The following is a 22,067-nucleotide window of genomic DNA, read 5'->3' on the forward strand; positions in this document are numbered from 1 at the left end:
AAAAGGTGTTCAACATCACCTTACTAGGGAATTGCAAATTAAAATGAGATACCACTACACATTTGTTAGAATGGTGAAACTCCAAAACACTGACAACAACAAATGCTGGTGAGAATGGGGAGCAACAGGAACTCTCATGCATTGCGGGTGGAAATGCAGAGTGATATACTTTGGAAGAAAAATTGGCATTTTCTTATTAAACTACACACACTCATACCATAAGATCCCATAATTGTGTTCCCTGGTATTTATGAAAATAAGTTGAAAATTTATGTTTATACAAAAACCTCCACACATATGTTTATAGCAACTTTATTCATAATTGCCAAAACTTGGAAAAAACCAAAATGTCCTTCCATAGGTGAATGGATAAATAAACTATGGTATACAATGGAACATTATTCCGTGCTAAAAAAGAAATAGGCTAGGCTATAGTTTCAATATTTGTCCCTCCAAAACTCATGTTGAAACTTAATCCACACTTAATCCACAATGTGGCAGTATTCAGAAGGTGGGGCCTTTAAGAAGTGATTGGGTCATAAATAGATTAATCCATTAATGGCTTAATGGATTAATAGATTAATGGGTTATCACAGGAGTGGGACTAGTGGCTTTCTAAGAAGACAAGAGACTTGAACTAGCACACTCAGCCCCTTCACCATGTGATGCCCTATGCCACCTCAGGACTTTGCAGAAATCCTACCAGAAAGAAGGCTTTCACCAGATGTGCCCCTCCTTGACCTTAGACTTCCGAACTCCAGACTGTAAGAAATACATTTCGTTTTTTATAAATTACCCAGTTTCAGGTATTCTGGTATAAGCAACAGAAAACAGACTAAGGCAGGCCATCGAGCCATGAAAATACATGGAGAAAGCTTAAATGCACATTGCTAAGTGAAAGAAGCCAATCTGAAAAGACTACATATTGTGTGATTCCAACTATATGACAAATGTGCCTATTCTGGAAAAGGCAAAAACTTTGGAAACAGTAAAAGGATCAGGGGTTGCCAGGGGTTAGAGCAGAGGGAGGGATAAATCAGAGAAGCACAGAGGACTTTTAGGATAATGAAACCATTCTGTATGATACTGTAATGACATGATTGTACATTTGTCAAAACCCATAGACTACATAATACCAAAAGTGAACATTATTGTAAACTATGAATTTTGGATTATTATGTGTCAATGTGGGTTCATCAATGGTAGCATATGCACCTCTCTGGTGTAGGATGTGGATAGTTGGGGAGGCTGTGCCTGTGTGGGGGAAAGAATGTAGTGGGACTCTGTACTTTCTGCTCAGTTTTGCTATGAATCTACAATGGCTTGAAGAAAATTAGGTATGAAGACTATAGATACTACTACACATCCATTAGGTTGTCAGAAATTTAGAAGCCTGAAAATGCCAAGATTGTTGGAGATATGAAGTAATCTGTGCACTTATATATGTGTTGGGGGAACATATATTGACACAGCTACTTTGGAAAACAATTTGGAATTATCTAATAAGGTTGAATATGCACTTACCCCATAATGCAGCAGTTCTACTCTTAGGTATAGCCTCTATAAAGATTTCATAGAGAAACAACTGAAAACCACCCCAAACTTAATGTAAACCACAGAAAATTTGATATTTTCACACAATGGAATACCAAATAACAGTAAAAGCAATGAACTATGGCTACATATATCAACTGGAGGAATTTCAGAAATGCAATACTGCACAAAAAAGGAAAGATTAGATATGGAGTCTAAAACACATGAAATTTAATAATATATTATTCTATAACATTTATGGCAAAACTATAAGGAAATGATTAGCTGTAATTACAGGATAGTGGTTCCTTTAGTGGAGGGTGGGAGTTGGAGGTGTGACAGATATATAAGACTCAGAATATCTCAAAGGTACTGGTAACATTCTATTTTTATTCTGGGTAGTGAGTATAAAAAATCCATTTATTATTTAAACTTCATGTGTATGTGTATATGTATTCTTCTGTATGTATGTCATATTTCACAATAAAAGTTTTTGTTAGAAATCAATCTCTAGTTTTTTATTATATTAAACCTATTTTTATTATCATTTTATCCTCCTGCCCCATAGAGGTCTGCCTGTAGTAGAAGAGGAAGAAGCCAATACAGAGGCAGAAATTGAGATAAGAAAAACAGGGACAATACAAAAGAGTTTTTTGTACTGAAATTGACTGGCTGAGGTTAGCACTACCTTAAACTTTTTATACTATTTTTTTTCTTATTCTAGTTTGAATGAGGTTCCTGTCACTGAATATCAAGGATCCTGAATAACAGCCTTAAAAAAGAAGGAAACTTTGTCATTTGCGACAACCAGGGTGAACCTGGAGGACATTATATTAAGTGAAAGAAACCAGGCATAGAAAGACAAATACCCATGATTTCACTCAAATGTGGAATCTAAAAAAGTTGAACTCGTAGAAGCAGACAGTAGAATGGTAGGCTGGGATGGCAGGATACCAGGGGCTGGGGGTGGCAGGGTGACAGAGGAGATGTTGGTCAAAGGATACAAAATTTCAGTTAGATAAGAAGGATAGATTCAAGGAATCTATTGTACAACACGGTGATTATAGTTAATAACAATGTATTGTATTGTTGAAAATCACTAAGAGAGTAGATTTTAAGCGTTCTCACCACAAAAAATGACAAGTATGTGAGGTAACACACGTGTTAACTAACATTATTTAGCTATTCCACAAAGTACACATATTTCAAAACATCATGTTGTACATGATAAATATATACAATTTTTGTCAATTAAAAAATAAATAAAAGAATCCTGAATTATCTTTTGTGTTTACTTGTGCATTATTTCTCTCTCCCACTACACTAAAAATTTCATAAAACCAGGGGCTATTATCTCCCTTGGTCATCTCCAAATTCCCAGTGACCTAATACAATGCCTGGCATATAAGCACTTCTTACATATTTGTTGAATGAATAATAAACAACCTAATTAAAATTGCACTCATGACACTTTTGTAATTGTCTATTAGTGTCTATACATCGTTAAGTATGATGATATTATTATATCATTAGTACCTAGCAAAATGCCTAGTACGTGATGGGTACTGAATAAATTAATATTAAATGCATACATAGAAACAATTTTTCTCTGCAATGCAATCTCTATTTCAAACTGTCCTTCATTCAAAAGTCAGAGGAAATAACCTTTAGAATTAATTTGATGTTTACATCCACATGCTTAAAATCTTCCAGTAAAAATAATAGTAGAATTGTACGGTGCTCACTACAGGATCAGGCACTATTCTGAGTGCTTTTTCACATAATTCCTTTAATCCCACAACAACTCTATGGAGGTGAAATTATCCTTATTTTGCAGATGAGGAAACTGAGACACAGAGAAGTTAAGTAACTTGCCTAACATTATACAGCTATTGGTGGTACAGTCAGAATTGAAATCTGTAATCTGGCTCTACAGACAATGTTCTTGACCATATTACTATAATCCTTCAGTGGTTCTGTGCAGCCTAAGGTGTAAACTTCAAAATCCTTAGGGTGCAAATGAGGCTCATCGCAATCTCATCCCCAGCGTCTTTTTCCACCACTGTCTTCTGAATCCTAGGCTCCAAACCATTATAACATTTTTACTGAATATATTGCTTTCTTTCATAGCCACAAGCCTTTGAACATGAGATGTCCTTTGTTCTCTTTCTTCCCGACAAACTTCTCTTCATTTCTTAAAATCCAGTTCAAAATGTCTTCTCTGTGAAGCCCTCCTCAATTCAGCCTTTTTTGTCTGCACTTCTTCAACTTTGTGAGCTCTTATCATATGATGTTGTACTTATTTAGTTTATGTATTTTTCTTCTCCACTGATTTTGAGCTCATCTAGGGCTGGGCTCATGTCTTATTTGTTTATATAGCCTCAGTGGCAAAACTAGTGCTGATGTATATAAAGTACTCAACAAATGTGTTTGTTTTTGAGACAGGGTCTTGCTGTCACCTAGGCTGGAGTGCAGTAGCGCAGTCATAGCTCACTGCAACTTCAAACTCCTGTACTTAAAGGATCCTCCTGCCTCAGCCTCCTGAACAACTAGGACTACAGGCATGAGCCACTACATCCAACTACTTTTTTATTTTTAAAATTTTTATAGAGATGGGGTTTCGCTGTGTTGCCTGGGCTGGTTTCCAGTTCCTGGGCTCAAGCAATCCTCCCGCCCTTGGCTTCCCAAAGTGCTGGGATTGCAGGCATGAGCTGCCATGGCCAGCCAGCAAATGTTTGTTAAATCAATGAACACCGAGTACAACTTGAGTTGAATACTCAAGATATATAGTGAAACTCTGACAACCTATCAGTTTGTCACTATTTATCTATCTACAAAACAAACACTGTTTTGCTTAGCTATTGTAGTTTTAGTCTCTGCCTTTTTTTCCTTTGTTCATTTAGCATTATGTTGATGCTTACCATATCACACAAATTTAATTAGGTGTCTGCCTTTCTCACTTGTACTACACATATACCTTGAAGGTAGGTGCCATATCTTACTATCTTCAATAAAGGGGCCCAGAGGAGCTTGGAATATAGTAAAGGCTTAGTACACCATTGTCAAAGTGAATTTAATTTCAATTGGTATGGTTAGGCTATCTGGAGTATCTCTTATCTCCAGATCTTTTTCCTTTGACAAGCCTGGTAATTTTGCTTTCAGTTTTTCTTATGCCATTTATCTTTATCCCTATAGCAATCCCAATATGTGGAATGTAGGTTGTTGGGCTAGAGATATGAAGAAACAACTGTAGAAGGTGATATATTTTCATTTAGCTTTTCAGTTTTCCTATAGTATAAACTCTAACTAGTTTGTCCCTCAAATTAAAAAATAACAGTGGATTCTCTGTCCTTCAGATTTTAAGACAGCAATGCTAATAACATGGTATCAAAAGAAATTATTTGAAAAGATTACTATAAAATATTACACCCTACCTGTAATTGGAATCTCCCAGTATGAAAATTTCGAGAAATAAAAACACACTGAGAATGAGATTTAATCTTCGCCATTGATGGTCTTTGCCTGCATCTCTCATCAATTGCTTTAAATTTGGAATTTTGAAATATTTCTCTGAAAAATATTTTATAAAGAATATTATTAAACCTGAATTAGATTATAAAACAATTAAAATCATTATTTCCAATATTTATACATAAAGCTTTAAAATCAGAATAAATACATTATAGCATATTTATTTTTAAAAGCACAAGTCAATTTACATACTCCCTACTCATATGTTAGATTTCATTACATCTATTTTATTCACAGAATATAAATTAAGCCACTTATTTTATTCATGAAATGTAAATTAAGCTATGTATGCAGGGCTATTATTTTCAGTTTGAATATTAGCCAGGAGTCTTTGATATACTTCTTTCTGGTTGTGAGAAAATTAGTTGGCTTTAATGTTAATTAGCCTTTTCATAAAATTATCCTTAATGGCAAAGGAAATTAAATAAAATGCAACTCAATGGTCAATTTTGGTATTTAATCATATTTCTGGCAAAAAGTAAGAGGGGCTGGTGCGGTGGCTTACGCCTGTAATCCCAGCACTTTGGGAGGTCAAGGCGGGCGGATCACTTGAGGTCAGGAGTTCAAGACCAGCTTGGCCAACATGGTGAAACCCTGTCTCTACTAAAAACACACACAAAAAAATTAGCTGGGCATGGTAGCACATGCCTGTAATCCCAGCTACTAGGGTGGCTGAGGCAGGAGAGCTGCTTGAACTCAGGAGGTAGAGGTTGCAGTGAGCCTAGATTGTATCACTACACTCCAGCCTGGGTGACAGAGTGAGACCCTGCCTCAAAAATAAATAAATAAGAGGAAGAAAACTGAATTGACTCACAATGGAAGAGTACTGTAATCTTTTCTTATCCATGTAACCACAAGTAAGTGAGAGAGAGTTAAAGAAAAGAAAGCAGCAAGTAAAATCTCAGATGATCAAAGACAGTTAAGTATAAGAGAATGTAGTTTCAAACAGTCATTCTCAACTTAAGGATTTAAAGAACAATGGAATATTTTTCAGTATTGAAAAGAAAGAAATGAGCTATTAAGGCATGAAAAGACATGGAGGAAACTTACATGTGTATTACTAAAGTAAAAGAGGTCAATCTTAAAAGCTACATACTATATGATTCCAACTATATGACATTCTGGAAAAGGCAAAACTATGGAGACAGTAAAAGGATCACTGGTTGCCAGGAGTCAGGGGGAGGGAGGGATGAATAGATGGACCATAAAGGACTTTTAGGGCAGTGAAAATACTCTGTGTGATACTATAATGGTGGATTTTACACATTCATCGAAACCCACAGAATATACAACACCAAGAGTGAACCCTAGTGTAAACTATAAAATATGGGTGATAGTGATGTATTAATGTAGATTTATCAATTGTAAACTCCTCCCAAATAATAATAATAATGTTCATTGCCATTTCTTCTTTCAGAGGTACTAGAATATTTCCAAATTAATTCAAGAGATCATATTATGTTAATGAGGCATTAACAATTAGGATTCACTTATTCATTGAATTCAATTCTCAACAAATATTTATTGAGTATTTACTAAGTGCCAGGCTTTATGCTGGGTGTTGTATATATAGTGGTAGGAGGAAAAAGAACAGCCCCCTGCCCTCATGGAACTCTCATTGCTTCCATCGAGCTCAAATACTAGAAAAGAAGACAGACATTAATAACGTAATCACAAGAAAATGAAAAATTACAAGAGTGGAAATTGCTGTCAAGGAAAGCTACCTGGTATTGTGGATGTAACTAAGGGAATTAACCTGGTTAGAGAGGTCAGGGAAGCCTTTATTATTAAGGAAGGGATGATTTAACTGGGCATCTGAAGAAACAGCAGTAGTTATTAGGTAGAATGTGGTGGAAGAGGGGACATGTGAAAGTAAGTATATTCTAGACGAGAGAATATCATATACAAAGACCTACTGGCCAGATTAGGACAATGTAACAGAAACACAGAAAGCAGGAGGGAAAGTGGGAGATGAGATTGGGGAATATGCACGGGGGTAAACCATGTAAGCCCTTAAAAGTTTTATCTTTAATCTAAAGGCAATGAAAAGTCCTTTAAAATATAGTGAGTGTGGGGTAGAAGGGTAGTTTGGGCTAGGCGCAGTGGTTCACGCTTGTAATCCCAGCACTTTGGGAGGCCGAGGAGGGCGGATCACCTAAGGTCAGGAGTTCGAGATCAACCTGGCCAACATAGCAAAACCCTGTCTCTACTAAAAATACAAAAATTAGCTGGATGTGGTGGCATGCACCTGTAGTCCCAGCTACTCAGGAGGCTGTGGCAGGAGAATTGCTTGAACCTGGGAGGCGGAGGTTGCAGCGAGCCAAGATCACACCACTGCACTCCAGCCTGGTGACAGATCAAGAATCCGTTTCAAAAAAAAAAAAAAAAAAAGGGTAGGGTGACTTGATCAGATTTGCCCTTGGAGAACATCTGGTAGAAGTGTGGAGAAAAGATTAAATGAGTACGATACTGAAGGTGGAGTCAATTTTAACTTCTTTTGCAGTAGTCTCTGTGGGGGATAATGAGAACTTGGATAGGATGGTGGCAGTGGTAAAGGAGATAATTGAGTAGATATGAGCAATATACGAAGTAAGGTAAATAGAGTTTAGTGATAGTTCGAGTTTAGTGGGAGTGGGGAGATTCAAGGATGTCTTTCATTTTTATCACCAGCCCCCTAAATTGCTCCTCCCTTTCATCATCTCCTTGTCTCAGTAAATGGCTGAGCTTAACTGAGCTGAGTAAAGTATAAACTACGTATCTGCTTACGGTAAAAAGTTATGCGTCAGCATTAACTCTGCCATTTTCATCCAATCTGTCAACAAGATCTGCTGACTCTACCTGCAAAACCTATCCCAGATCCAACTCCATCTTTTCATCTCCTCTACTTCCATGTTAGTGCAAGACACCGTAAACTCTCACCCTGACTCTGCAATAGTCTCCTGACTTGTCTCTCTGCTCTCACTCTTGCTCCATTAAAATTCAGGCTTCACAGAGACATAAAGATATTTTTAAAATATCTTTAAAAGTGTAAATCAGAACTCTCATACATTGCTGGTGAGAGTGTATATACACTTCTGAAAAGTGTTTGGCCGTTTCTAATAAAGCTAATCATATGATCCAACAATTCTAGTTTTAGGTATTTACCTAAGAAAAGTGAAAGTACGTGTACTTTATATGTACAAGATTTATACAGGAATGTTTATGGCAGCCATTTTCCTAAGAGCTAAAAGCAAAATGACCCCAATGTCCATTAACAAAAGAATAGATAAACCAAGGTATATTCATAAAATGGAATATTACTCAATAAAACAATGAACTATGGATGGATAAATGCAATATAAATGAATCTAAAAATATTATTATCATTTTGAGCAGAGTCTTGCTCTGTTGCCCAGGCTCGAGTGCAGTGGCACAATCTCGGCTCACTGCAACCTCTGCCATCTGGGTTCAAGTGATTCTCCTGCCTCAGCCTCCCGAGTAGCTGGGATTACAGGCATGAACGACCATGCCCGATTAATTTTTGTACTTTTAGTAGAGACAGGGTTTCACTGTTCACTGGTCTCCAACTCCTGACCTCAAGAGATCTGCCCGCCTCAGCCTCCCAAAGTGTTGGGATTACAGACGTCAGCCACTGTGCCCAGCCTCAAAAATATTATGTTGAGTGAAAAAAACAGACATAAAAAGTCCATTATGACACAAGAACAGGCAAAATTAATCTGTGGTGATAGAAACCTGAATAATTCTTGCCTCTGAGGTAGGAGGTCAGGAGTGATGCCTGGAAAGGAGCATGAGGGAACTTTCTAGGGCAGTGAAAAGCTCTATATCTTGATAGAGTGGTGGTTACATAGGTGTATATTTGTTGAAACTGATAGCTGTACATTTCAAATCTATGCAGTTTCTTGTACGTAAACTATACCTCAATTTTAAACAGTTATTAAAATTATTTAAACAGTTATATTTAAATATTTAAACAGTTATTAAAGCTATAGGATAGTCTTTATTTACTTATTTATTTTTGAGACAGAGTCTCGCTTGTCACCCAGGCTGGAGTGCAGTGGTGGGATCTTGGCTCACTGCAATCTCTGCCTTCAGGGTTCAAGCAATTCTCGTGTCTCAGCCTCCCAGGTAGCTGGGGTTACAGGCGTGCACCACCATTCCCGGCTAATTTTTGTGTTTTTAATAGAGACAAAGTTTTGCCATGATGGCCAGGCTGGTCTCGAACTCTTAGCCTCAAGTGATCCACCTGCCTTGGCCTCCCAAAGTGCTGGGATTACAGACGTGAGTCACTGCACCAGGCCTAGGATAGTCTTTAAAATGGAGGTAATATTACTTTTACCTCATGGGGCTAAGTCTGAATGAGATAACATATGAAGCATTTCTAACAGTGCCTATTTAGAAAGCAGTCAGTGTTAGCTATTACGATGACGGTGCTATTCCGCCTGTTTAGAAACTGCCAATGGCACAAATAAAATCCAACTCCATGTTCTAGCCTACAAATTCTTAAGTGATCTGGCTCTTACATGTCTCTTCAATTTCATGATTGTTTCCCTTTCTCACTGCAGATTATTCACATTGGCCTTCTTTCTGTTTGTTAAACACGTCAAGACCATTCCTTAGGGTCTTTGTATTTGCCCTGCTTTCAGTTTAGACAGCTCTTGCACAAAGTCTTCATATGTCTGGTTCCTTCTAACTCAGATCTTAGATTAAATACAACCTACCTTAGTACACACATATCCTGACTACTTTATTTGTTCATTATCTGTCCCCTGCTAGTGGCATTGCAAATCTATGAAACAGAAACTTTTTAAACTTGTTCACAGTTGTAACCTCAATACCTAGAACAATGGCAAGCACCTAATAAATATTTGTTGGAAGAATGAATAAGTGAATAATTTCTAGGTTTCTGACTTCTGAATGTAGAAGGGTAGTGTGTATTCATTTGCAACAAGGAACACTGGAAGACTGTGTGGGAAGATTATGTTACAATTTATATATTTTAAACATTAGACAATGCAAACACTGAATTTATGTATGTATGTATGTATTTTTGAGATGGAGTTTCACTCTTTTCACCCAGGCTGTAGTGCAATGGCACAATCTCGGCTCACTGCAACCTCCGCATCCTGGGTTCAAGCGATTCTCCTGTCTTAGCCTCCCGAGCAGCTGGGACTACAGGTGTGTGCCACTACATCTGGCTAACTTCCTTTATCGTTAGTAGAGAGAGGGTTTCACCATTTTGGCCAGGCTAGTCTCAAACTCCTGACCCCAGGTGATCCGTCCGCTTTGGCCTCCCAAAGTGCTGGGATTACAGGTGTGAGCCACGGCACCCGGCCTGAAATGATTTAATAATTAGAAACAGCAAATTTTACAGTTGAAAGGAATTAAGGTGTCAAATGATCTTTTTCTGTTTCTGGCAAAAGACTACTTTCAGACCATACCAGGGCATTCTGTCAGCTTTTTTCTTAAATATCTCCTAAAGAAAAAGTTTCTTTCCTTTTCTATAATGTTTTCAATCTCTAAAATTGGGAGTCAATTTTTAAAAACGTTTTCACCTACCATTACAATCAAACCTAAGTCTTCTAGAAAATAAAGGCCGGGTGTGGTGGCTCATGCCTGTAATCCCAGCACTTTGGGAGGCCGAGGCAGGCGGATCGTCTGAGGTCAGGAGTTCGAGACCAGCCTGGCCAACATGGTGAAACCCCATCTCTACTAAAAATACAAAAACAGGTGGGCATCGTGGTGCGAACCTGTAATCCCAGCTACCCAGGAGGCTGAGGCAGCAGAATCGCTTGAACCCAGGAGGTGGAGTTTGCAGTGAGCCAAGATCACGCCACTGCACTCCAGCCTGGGCGACAGAGCAAGACTCTGTCTCAAGAAAAGAAAAAAAAAAAAAAAGAAAGAAAAGAAAGTAGGTCTTGTTATCCTTCAAAATTTTAATGCATGAACATTCCTATCACCAGTACTTCTTTTTTCAGGCTACTTAAAAAATGTAAAGCCTTCCGTCCCCAACCCAAGGGTCTATAACCAAATCCCAAACTACACAATCAATACTATCATAGTTATTTAAGTTTACTTCCATTTGAAAAAGTCCTTTATTGAATTTTTAAAAGAAAAAAAGGTTAAAGAAATATTCGAATAATCCTTACCTTCGTTTGCAAATCAGGAACCACAAAGCTGATGCCAAAGCAAAGAAACCAATTCCCAAAGTGACAGCACCAGCAGCCAGAAAATAGGTCAAGTAATTAAAAAAACCTATACAAACAAATTACAAAAGATTATTTCATGCATGTATTTTTATTATCTAGGTAAAACTGAATGATAAACTTCAAATGATATAGCATGTTGTAGTGTTAAGACATTAACCAGGAGATTGGGAGATGGGAATTCTAGTCCCATGCAATGCTAATAAACTCCAAGACCCTGGATTAGAGAATTACACAGGGCCTCCTGATGATTATGGCCCAGGGCACATTTCTTTGATGATGCCAATATTTGAAACCTAGGTTTCGTTTGTGTTTGTACAGCTGCCACCACCTTGTTATCTGTTTTTCTTCCTTCTCAGTCTAGCTTTTTTTTTTTTTTTTCCCTTTCCGTATCATTCCTGGCAGGCCTCCAACATAAGACTTTTTAAGATTTTCATTTTAAGATTTGTGTTATCAATCTCTATAAGGAGGCAGATAAGAGTAATAAAGTAACAAATATGAGGAATTTTTAAGATCTTAGAAATCTTTACAAGTTTTATCTAAAAGGTAAAATGAGGATGGGCGTGGCGGCTCATGCCTGTAATCCCAACACTTTGGGAGACTGAGGCGGAAGGATCTTGAAGCCAGGAGTTGGATACCAGCCCAGCCATAGAGTGAAATACCATCTCTACAAAAAGTTAAAAAACAATTAACCAGGGGCAGGGCGCCGTGGCTCATGCCTGTAATCCCAGCACTTTGGGAGGCTGAGACGGGCAGAGCACCTGAGGTCAGGAGTTCGAGACCAGCCTGGCCAACATGGTGAAACCCTGTCTCTACTAAAAATACAGAAATTAGCAGGGCCTGGTGGTACATGCCTGTAGTCCCAGCTACTCGGGAGGCTGAGGCAGGAGAATCACTGGAACCTGGGAGGTGGAAGTTGTAGTAAACCGAGATAGCACCACTGCACTCGAGCCTGAGACTCTGTCTCAAAAAAAAATTAACCAGGTGTGATGGCATTTGCCTGTTAGTCCCAGCTACTCAGGAGGCTGAGGCGGGAGGATTGCTTGAGCCCAGGAGTTTGAGGTTACAGTGAACTAAAATTGCTCCACTGCACTCTAGCCTGGGCAACAAAGCAAAACCTGTCTCTCAAAAAAGAAAAAAAAAAAAAAGAAAGAAAGAAAGCTAAATAAAAGCAATATAAAGTAAAAGTATATCACCAATTTTATAATTGGAAAAACCTATAGGAATTATATGACATTACCCTTTATTTTACAGATGGTAAAATTGAGGTCCACGAAAGAAAAGTAATAAACTAAGGTTATGCAGCAAATTAAAGCCAGACCTCTGGGTTTTTTTTCCTATTATCTTATCCCTGCTACAAATTATCATAATTCTAGTATGTATTAAAAATAATTAGGAATGAAGAAGGCTTGGGGTAATTATAGGTTGGTCAAGTCTTCCTTAAGATTCTGAAAGCTGCATAAAGTAAACCGTAGAAAGCTTTCAAAAAACAAAAGAAGGAAAGAAAGCTTTCTGTTTTTTGTTTTGTTTTGTTTTTGTTTTTGTTTTGAGTGAGATGCTCTGTCACCCAGGCTGGAGTACAGTGGTGAGATCTCGGCTCACTGCAACCTCCGACTCCTGGGTTCAAGCGATTCTCCTGCCTCACCCTCCCAAGTAGCTGGGACTACAGGTGCACACCACCACGCCGGGCTAATTTTTGTATTTTTAGTAGACACGGGGTTTTACCATGTTGGCCAGGCTGGTCTCTAACTCCTGACCTCAAGTGATTCACCCACCTCAGCCTCCCGCAGTGCTGGGATTACAGGCGTGAGCCATCACGCTCAGCCGAGAAAGAAAGCTTTCATAGGAGGCTTTATAGAACTTGAACCTTAAGGCAACTGAGGAGTATATTATTTTGGGAAAAGATTGAGTATAAAACTAATTGAAGATCTTTGTGTGAATATATTATCAAGTTCCACTAAGAATACGACGTGATAAAGATTTTTGTCGTTTCCATATTTTTATTGTTTTCTAAGTAATTTCCAGCTTCAAGATAGTGCCTGTCAAATCTTAGTTTTCTTTGAGATCAGAAATGTCTACATTCAGGAATTAATTAGTGGTACAAAAAGGTTATATAAGGTTATTTCTCAAAGTGATACTTTTAATATAAAAACTCCAAATGCCCCAAATTAGGAAATCAATTAAATAAGTTATAATAATGCTATATATGAAAAATATATCTAACATTTATACTGCAAATACTATATGCCAGGCACTATTCAAAGTGCTTTATAAACATTAACTTATTTACTTCTCCAAATTCTATAAGTTAAATACTATGATTTCTGCACTTTACATATGAGAAAACAGATGAGTCAAATTGAGGCTAAATAGCTTTCTCAAAAGAATGGAACTAGTAAGTGGGGGAATAGTAGTAATTTAAATGTTGCTAAGGGACTTTATCATCTAGATTGGGTAAGGAATAGAGGCAGTGAATATCTTTAGATTTTTATTTTTAGAAAAACAGTTAAGTATAGATGTTAAAAATTTAAGGGTAACCAAAGCAATCTACAGATTCAATACAATCCCTATCAAAATAACAATGAAATTCTTCACAGAAATAGGAAAAAATTCTAAAATGTGTATGAAAGCACAAAACACCCTGAATAGCTAAAGCAATCCTGAGGGGGAAAAAAAAGTTGGAGGTATCACACTATCTGACTTCAAAATATACTACAATGCTGTAATAACCAAAACAGCATAGCATTGGCATAAAAAACAGAAACATAGGCCAATGGAACAGGATGGAGAACCCAGAAATAAATCTACATGTCTACAGCCAACTGATTTTTGCCAAAGTGCCAGGAACACTCACCGGAGAAAGAACAACCTCTTGTGGGGAAAACTGGCTATCCATCTGCAGAAGACCCTTATCGCTCACCATATACAAAAATCAACTCAAAATGGATTAAAGACTTAAATGTAAGAGCCCAAACTATAAAACAACTAGAAAAAAAAAATAGGGGAAATGCTTCAGGACATTGGTTTGAGAAAAGATTTTATGAATAAGACCGCAAAAGCACAAGTAACAAAAGCAAAAATAGATAAATGAGATTATATCAAACTAAAAAGCTTCTGCGCAGCAAAGGAAACAATCAACAAAGAGAAGAGACAACTTGTAGAATGGCAGGAAATATTTGCAAACCATTCGTCTGACAAGGGATTAATATTTAAAATATACAAGGAACTCAACTCAGCATCAAAGAAACATAATCTGATTAAAAATGGGAAGATGATCTGAATAGACATTTCTCAAAGGACGTACAAATGACCAACAGGTATATGAAAAAATGTTCAGCATCACTATCATCAGGGAAACGCAAATCAAAACCACAATGAGACATTATCTTACCCTAGTTAGAATGGCTATTATCAAAAAGACAAAAAATAACAAATGCTGGCAAGGATGCAGAGAAAGGGGAACCCTTACAGACTGTTGGTGACAATGCAAAATAGTACAGCCATTATGAAAAACAATATGGAGTTTTCTCAAAAACCTAAAAATAAAACTACCACGTGATTCAGCAATTCCACTTCTGCGTATATATTTAAAGGAAAGGAAAGGAAATCAGTATACTAAAGTGACATCTGTACCCCTGTATTTGTTGCAGCATTATTCACGATAGCCAAAATATAGAATCAATCTAGGTGTCCATCAATAAATGAATGAATAAAGAAAATGTGGTATATATACACAATGGAGTATTATTCAGTCCTGATAACAAATGAAACATTTGCAGCAACATGGATGGGACTGGAAGTCATAAGTGAAATAAGCCAGGAACAGAAAGACAAAAATTGTACGTTCTCATTCATATGTGGGAGCTTAAAAAGGGGATCTCATGAAGAGGAGAGTAAAATGATGGTTACCAGAGACTGGGAAGGGAGTGGGGGAAGGGAGGATGATGAGAAGTTGGTTAATGGGTACAAACATACAGTTAGAAGGAATATGTTCTCTAATGTTTGATGGCAGAGCAGGGTGACAACAATTAACAATAACGTATTACATATTTCAAAATAGCTAGAAAATAAGAATTGTAGTGTTCTAAATACAAAGATAAATGCATGAGGTGAGGGATAGCCCAATAACCCTGGTTTGAGTATTACACATTGTATACATGTATCAAAATATCACACTGTACGCCATAAATGTGCACAATTACATCAATTAAAAAAACCCCAAAATTTTAAGAGTATCATAAAAGAGAATCTAAATGGCCAATAAACATGTAAAAATGTTATTAATCATTAAGGAAGTGAAAATTAAACCACAATGAGATACTATGACCACTATATACAGTGCCTAAAATGAAAAAGAAAATATGAAGTACTCGCAAGGAGGCAGAGTAGCCTGAACTCTCATTCACTGATGGTGAGAATGTAATTTGGTAAAATACTTTAAAAAACTGTTTAGCATTATTATGAAAGCTGAACACATGCATACTTACGATCCAGCAATTCAAGTCTTAGACAAACACCCAACTGAGGAGCATACGTGTGTTCACAAAAACATGTACTAAAATATTTATAGGAGCACTACTTGACATAGCCCACAAATTGGAAACTGTCCAAATGCCAATCAATAGTTGAATGGATAAATTTAAAAGTTGAATTAATTAAAGAAAACAAAATATTTACAGCAATGAGAAAGAATAAACTACAACTATGCACAACATGATAAATTTTATAAACGTAATGCTGAGCAAAAGAAGGCAGACATAAAGTTCAAACACCGACATCAGGGGGAGTTCTGGGATGTTGGTAATGTTCTGTTTCTTGATCTGGGTGTTGCTTCTATAGGTCTGTTGACTGAAACTTCATCAAACTTACCACTTATGACATCAATAAACTAGATCTATATGTGTCAGTATGAATAAAACTGAAAAAATAATATAAAAAAGCAAGTTCTATAAATGTATATTCAATGATTCCAATTATGTACTGATTTCACTTATGCACATTTAAAGAAAACATAAAATAATACTATTTTTAACAATTAAATATTTAAAAAGTATTAAAGTACACCAAATTTTAGTATTAGTTGTCTTTTGGTGGGGAAAGCGGTGGATGGCACTGTGGATAGAACACAAACTTAGACTTTACCTATAATATTTCATTGGTTTTTCTTTTCTTAAACACTTTTTTAGATTAGCCAAGTGCAGTAGTGATGAGAGAAGAAAGAACTGAACAAGGAGTTCGATCTGCAACTGACTATGCACAATCAATTAAGACTCACTGCCTTCGGAGCAGCCTTTTATGGAGTGGCAGGTAAGTGGAGGGTCTCTCTATATTGCCCAGGCTGGTCTTGAACTCCTGGCCTCAAGTGATCCTTCCATCTCAGCTTCCTGAGTAGCTGAGATTACAGGCATGAGCCACCATGCCCAATATTTCATTTCTTTAAAAAAATTACAGATCTGGGCCAGGCGCGGTGGCTCACGCCTGTAATCCCAGCATTTTGGGAGGCTGAGGTGGGCGGATCACAAGGTCAGGAGATCAAAACCATCCTGGCCAACACGGTGAAACCCTGTCTCTACTAAAAATACAAAAAATTAGCTGAGCATGGTGGCGTGTGCCTGTAATCCCAGCTATGCAGGAGGCTGAGGCAGGGGAGTCGCTTGAACCAGGAAGTTGGAGGTTGCAGTGAGCTGAGATTGCACCACTGCACTCCAGCCTGGTGACAGAGCAAAACTCTGTCTCAAAAAAAAAAAAAAAAAAAAAAAAAAAAATTACAGATCTGAAGCTTAGATGAACAAAAAAATGTTCATTTATGAGGAGATTACATGGGTGTTTACTATTCTTTTTCCTTTTCCTTTTTCTGCTTTTGTCCAATATGTATTGGAGACAAGGCCTGACTCTGTTGCCCAGGCTGGAATGCAGTGGCACAATCATAGCTCACTATAGCCTTGAGCTCCTGGGGCTCAAGCAATCCTCTGATCCTCCCGCCTTGGCCTCCCAAGTAACTAGGACTACAGGCACATGCCACCATTCCTGGCTAACCTTTTTAATTTTTTTAGAGACAGAGTCTCACTTTTTTGCCAAGGCCGATTTCCTTTTCTCAAATATTTAAAAAATATAGACATAATATAATCTCAATTTTGTTAAAAAAAAAAAGAGAGAGAGGGAGAGAGATAGCAAAAACTATTTGTATAAAGAAAACAATCAACTTTGGTTATTCCTGGGGTAAGGGCTTATAGGTACAATTTTCAGGCTAGACCTTTCTATATATCAAATTTTCTACCATGAATATCTTAGAAAAATCAGAAATTTTTTTTAATTTTCATATATAATTCCTGACTCATCTATTTAGATATTACAAGTCTCCTTGTAGCACCTTCTATATTTTTATCACTGTGTTTATAGCCCACTTAGCTTTCACCTCTGAGAATCTCTGCCCTCCTACCTTTCCTTTCCTTAAAAATTCTCTATTAGGACAGAAAATAGGTGTGATTAGTACACCATTCCAGCCCCTGGTTTAAATGAATCATTTACCTCTCAGGGGAATTGCAATGAGATATAAAGAACATGAAAGTTTCCAAAACATTTTACCACCGGAAGGAAAAATTACATATTTGCTAATACCTTCAATGAGTGTCGCTTTCTGTCTAAATCAATTTGTAAAATGAGAAGGCTTGACTGTGTGATCACTAAGTTCTACTCCTACTCTAAAGGTTTAGTCAATATATATCATAAAGTCATATTATATACAAAGATAGTATTTTTACTTTTTTGACTCCACTCTTAAGTATCCTATCTAAAGTAACTCCCCACTTTCAATAGTCACTCTTTGTATCACTCTATTTCTTTGTCTTTAATAATAATCATTAATAATATTCTTTATTTATTGGTTTATTGTCTGTTGTCTGTCTTCTTAGAACCACTATAGTATTCTCAGAGTTTAGAATAATGACTGGTTACTCAATAAATGATTAAATATTCAATGGATAATGATAGATGCTAGTATTAAAACATGGATAATATAAGGTTCTTTCCCTCAAGAAGTATGCTGCTTAGTAGGAAGGACATACCTATTTTTTAAGTTCAATTTAAAAGTATTATGGGTGTTATAATGGAAGAATAATATAAAATAAAGACATAGGAAGATCTATAGAAAGATAGGAGAAAGTTTTTTTTTTTTAAGGCTGCATAGTTAAACATTGCCTGATAATTTTCTATTGCCAATTACTAGTCAAGAATTGGTGATTCGAAGATAAGTAACAGGTGGGGCGCGTTGGCTCACACCAATAATCCCAGCACTTTGGGAGGCCGAGGCAGGCGGATCATCTGAGGTGAGGAGTTCGAGACCAGCCTGGCCAACGGGGTGAAACCCCATCTCTACTAAAAACAAAACAAAACAAAAAACTAGCCAGACGTCGTGGCACACATCTGTAATCCCAGCTACTTGGGAGGCTGAGACAGGAGAATAGCTTGAACCTAAGAGGCGGAAGTTGCAGTGAGCCGAGATTGCACCTCCAGCCTGGGTGACGGAGCAAGACTCCATCTCAAAAAAAAAATGGAGAAGAAAAAGAAAAGTAACACACGATTATGGAGCATACAATCTAGAAGGGGGCAAGTCATTTAAACATATATGTTCCTTAAAATGTCCTGAGTGCTATGAGAATAACCTGTTTACAGTGGTATAACAACAGAGGCAGTTTGGCCCAATGCAAAAACAGTTTTCTAGAAATGACACTTAAGCCGAATCTTAAGATTTAGACTGTAAGAAATAGTGTAGTCAAAGGGATTAAGTCTTAAACCTGATTATGACTTTTCATACGAAAATAAATAAAACTCTCTGTCTCACTACAGCACCCTCCAGCTTACAATTGGCCCTTTTCTTACCATTTATAGCCAAACTTCTTAAAATAAAAATTTCTACTTCCATACAACTTCTATTTCCACAGTGATTAATAACTTCATTAACACAAAATCCAAAGGTCACTACTGATTTTTCTCCCTCTCTTGCCTTAATGTCTGTAACTTAAATTCACTTGGTTTTCCTCCCAACTCTATGTCTATAATTGCATTTGTAGGTCCTTCTTCCTCAGCCTGTCTATATTCACATATTTATATATTTATGTGTTATATATTTATATGTTATAGACCTATATATTAAATCAGAAGTACTAAGTATTTGTACCAGGAGTGTTTTCAGATTATTTTTTGCAATGTTTCCTGAACTATAAGTCCTGCTTTTATTTTTGAGTATTCACAAACTACCTGTTTATTTTGCTCTTCTTGAGTTTTGCCAGATTTCATTCTTAGGTTTATGCTGTACATAAGTGGTTTAGTCCAATCAACAAATATCTGTTGAACAGCAAATACGTGTGAAACATTGCATGGGGGACTTAAGGGGGATAAAAATCTGTTTAAAATAAGAATAATCCTTACTCTGAGGTTTAAAAATCTATAATGAAATATATGCAGGGCTGATATGCAGCCAGTATGTAAAGTGGACCATGTTGATTATTTATAGTTGGTGTCTGCTTTGATCTGATATAAGCCTAACTGGATCTGTGAACTTTGAAAAGCTACTTATTATATTGGGTGGATCTTAATGTTCTCACTTGAAAAATGAGAATCATACTATCTCACAGAATTACAGCAAGCAATAAATAAGATAATATTATAAGAAATTAATAACATAATGGCTGGGTGCAGCGGCTCATGCCTGTAATCCCAGCAGTTTCAGAGGCCAAGGCAGGCAGATCACCTGAGGTCAGGAATTCAAGACCAGCATGGCCAACATGGTGAAACCCTGTCTCTACTAAAAATACACAAGATTAACCAATCGTGATGGTGGGCACCTGTGGTCCCAGTTAGCAGGGCAGCTGAGACAGGAGAATTGCTTGAACCCAGGAGGCAGAGGTTGCAGTGAGCCGAGATTGCGCCACTGCACTCCAGCCTGGGTGACCGAGTGAAACTCAGTCTCAAAAAAAAAAAAAAAAAGGAAAGACATCTGAAATTTAACATGCATATAATAATATCAGGCCATAAAGCAAGACTCAAGAAGTTTTTGTTTGTTTCGTGGTTTTTGTGTGTGTGTGTGTGTGTGTGTGTGTGTGTGTTTTTTTTTCAAGACAAGATCTCACTCTGTTGCCCAGGCTGGAGTGCAGTGGCATGATCATAGCTCATTGTAGTCTCAAAGTCCTGGGCCCAACTGATCCTCCCACCTCAGCCTCCTAAGTATCTAGGACTACACATGTGCGCCACCATCCCTGTCTAATTTTTAAATTTTTTGTAGAGATGGAATCTCTCTATGTTGCCCAGGTTTATCTTGAGCTCCTGGCCTCAAGGGATCCTCCCACCTCGGCCTCTCAAAGTGCTGAGATTTCAAGTGAGAGCCACTGTACCTGGCCAAGACTCAACAAGTTTTATAAAATCATTATTATATATACCATGTTCTCTGACAATAATGCAATTAATCTCTACATTAATAACTTAAAATATACCCTAAGAAAAGCTCCTGTGCTTGGGGAAATTTAAAATCACATTGTAAATAACTCATTAATTAAAGAAGAAATCAGTGGAACCTAGAAAATACACAGGACTAGATAATAATGAAAATACTATGCATAAATACTCATAGGAACACAGCTGGAGCCAAATTTAAGGAAAATATAAGGCCCTAAATGCATATATTAGAAAAGAAGTTTGAAAACTAATGAGCTTAGCATACAAATTACAAGTTGAAAAAGACCAGCAAAATAAACCCAAAGAAAGTAGAGGAAGAAAATAATAAAGAACAGAAATTAATGAAATAAAATTTATGATTCTTGGTAAAGACTAATAAAATGGACAAATCTCTAGTAAGATTAACCAAATGAAAAAAATAGAAGGCATAAATAAATAATATTAAAAATGAAGAAAGAACATAATCACAGATACAGCAGAGGTTAAAATAAATACTTTCAATGAATTTATGCTAATATATTTTAAAACTTTTACAAAATAATATATACCTAAAAAGTAACTTACAAAAAGTGACTCAAGAAGTAATAGAAAACATATATGAACAGTATCCATTAAATTGAATCAGTAGTTACAAAATTTCCCCCAAAGAAAATAGAAAGCCCCAATAACTTTACAATTTCTACTGTATACCCATGATTCAAGTATTTCTTATCTTATACAAGCTCTTCCAGAGAATAGAAATAGATTTCTGGTTGTTCGTCTAAACATATTTTCCTCTTCTTCCCAGGCAAAAAGCTAGACTACATGACCCAGCTTCTCATACCTTTAGGTGAAGCCATATGACTGAGTTCTAACCAATAGAATTTGAGTGGAAGTGATGTCATAAAAACATTCCAGGCAATTTTCTTTATGATCTTTCTCCCTTTGGGCTGATGGGGGGTGGAGATGATCCCCAGGGAAACCTTGGAAGCCACGTATTGATGTTACTACCATCAATCAACTGGATCTAATTGACATTTATAGAACATTCAACCCAAAGAGAGCAAAATGCATATCATTTCCAAGTACACATGATACATTATCTAATACAGAGGAATCATTGAAAACTACCATAACTTCTAAATAACACATTTCTAAATAATCATTACTCTAAAGAGGAAGTCTCAAAGGAAAATAAAAAGATATTTTTAACAAATAAAATGAATGCACAGTATATCAGGATTTACAGCATGCCACTAAAGCAGTACTTATAGGGTATAAGCTACCATTTTTTTCAGAAAAGGGCAACCTTTTAGCTTTCTGAAATTATAGATCCATTACTATACTATATATTTCATCACAAATTTATTT

General features: G+C 36.8%; 1 protein-coding gene across 3 annotated transcripts in view; it reads right to left on the reverse strand.

Annotated features, from left to right (window-relative positions):
- C1H1orf185 (chromosome 1 C1orf185 homolog) overlaps positions 1 to 21,570 on the reverse strand; it is a 45,677-nt gene extending 24,107 nt beyond the window's left edge. For 2 of the 3 annotated variants that reach the window (XM_055348474.1, XM_004025777.4), the window contains exons 1-3: positions 21,541 to 21,570; positions 11,211 to 11,316; positions 4,968 to 5,103 (exon numbers count right to left, since the gene is read on the reverse strand). In XM_055348474.1, coding sequence (XP_055204449.1) covers positions 4,968 to 5,103; positions 11,211 to 11,316; positions 21,541 to 21,556 — 258 coding nt within the window. In that variant the 5' untranslated portion in view covers positions 21,557 to 21,570. The other variant, XM_019038253.2, reaches the window with a different exon arrangement.
- Positions 21,571 to 22,067: the final 497 nt, after the last annotated feature.

This window comes from Gorilla gorilla, chromosome 1 (assembly GCF_029281585.2).
Source record: "Gorilla gorilla gorilla isolate KB3781 chromosome 1, NHGRI_mGorGor1-v2.1_pri, whole genome shotgun sequence".
NCBI lineage: Eukaryota > Metazoa > Chordata > Mammalia > Primates > Hominidae > Gorilla > Gorilla gorilla.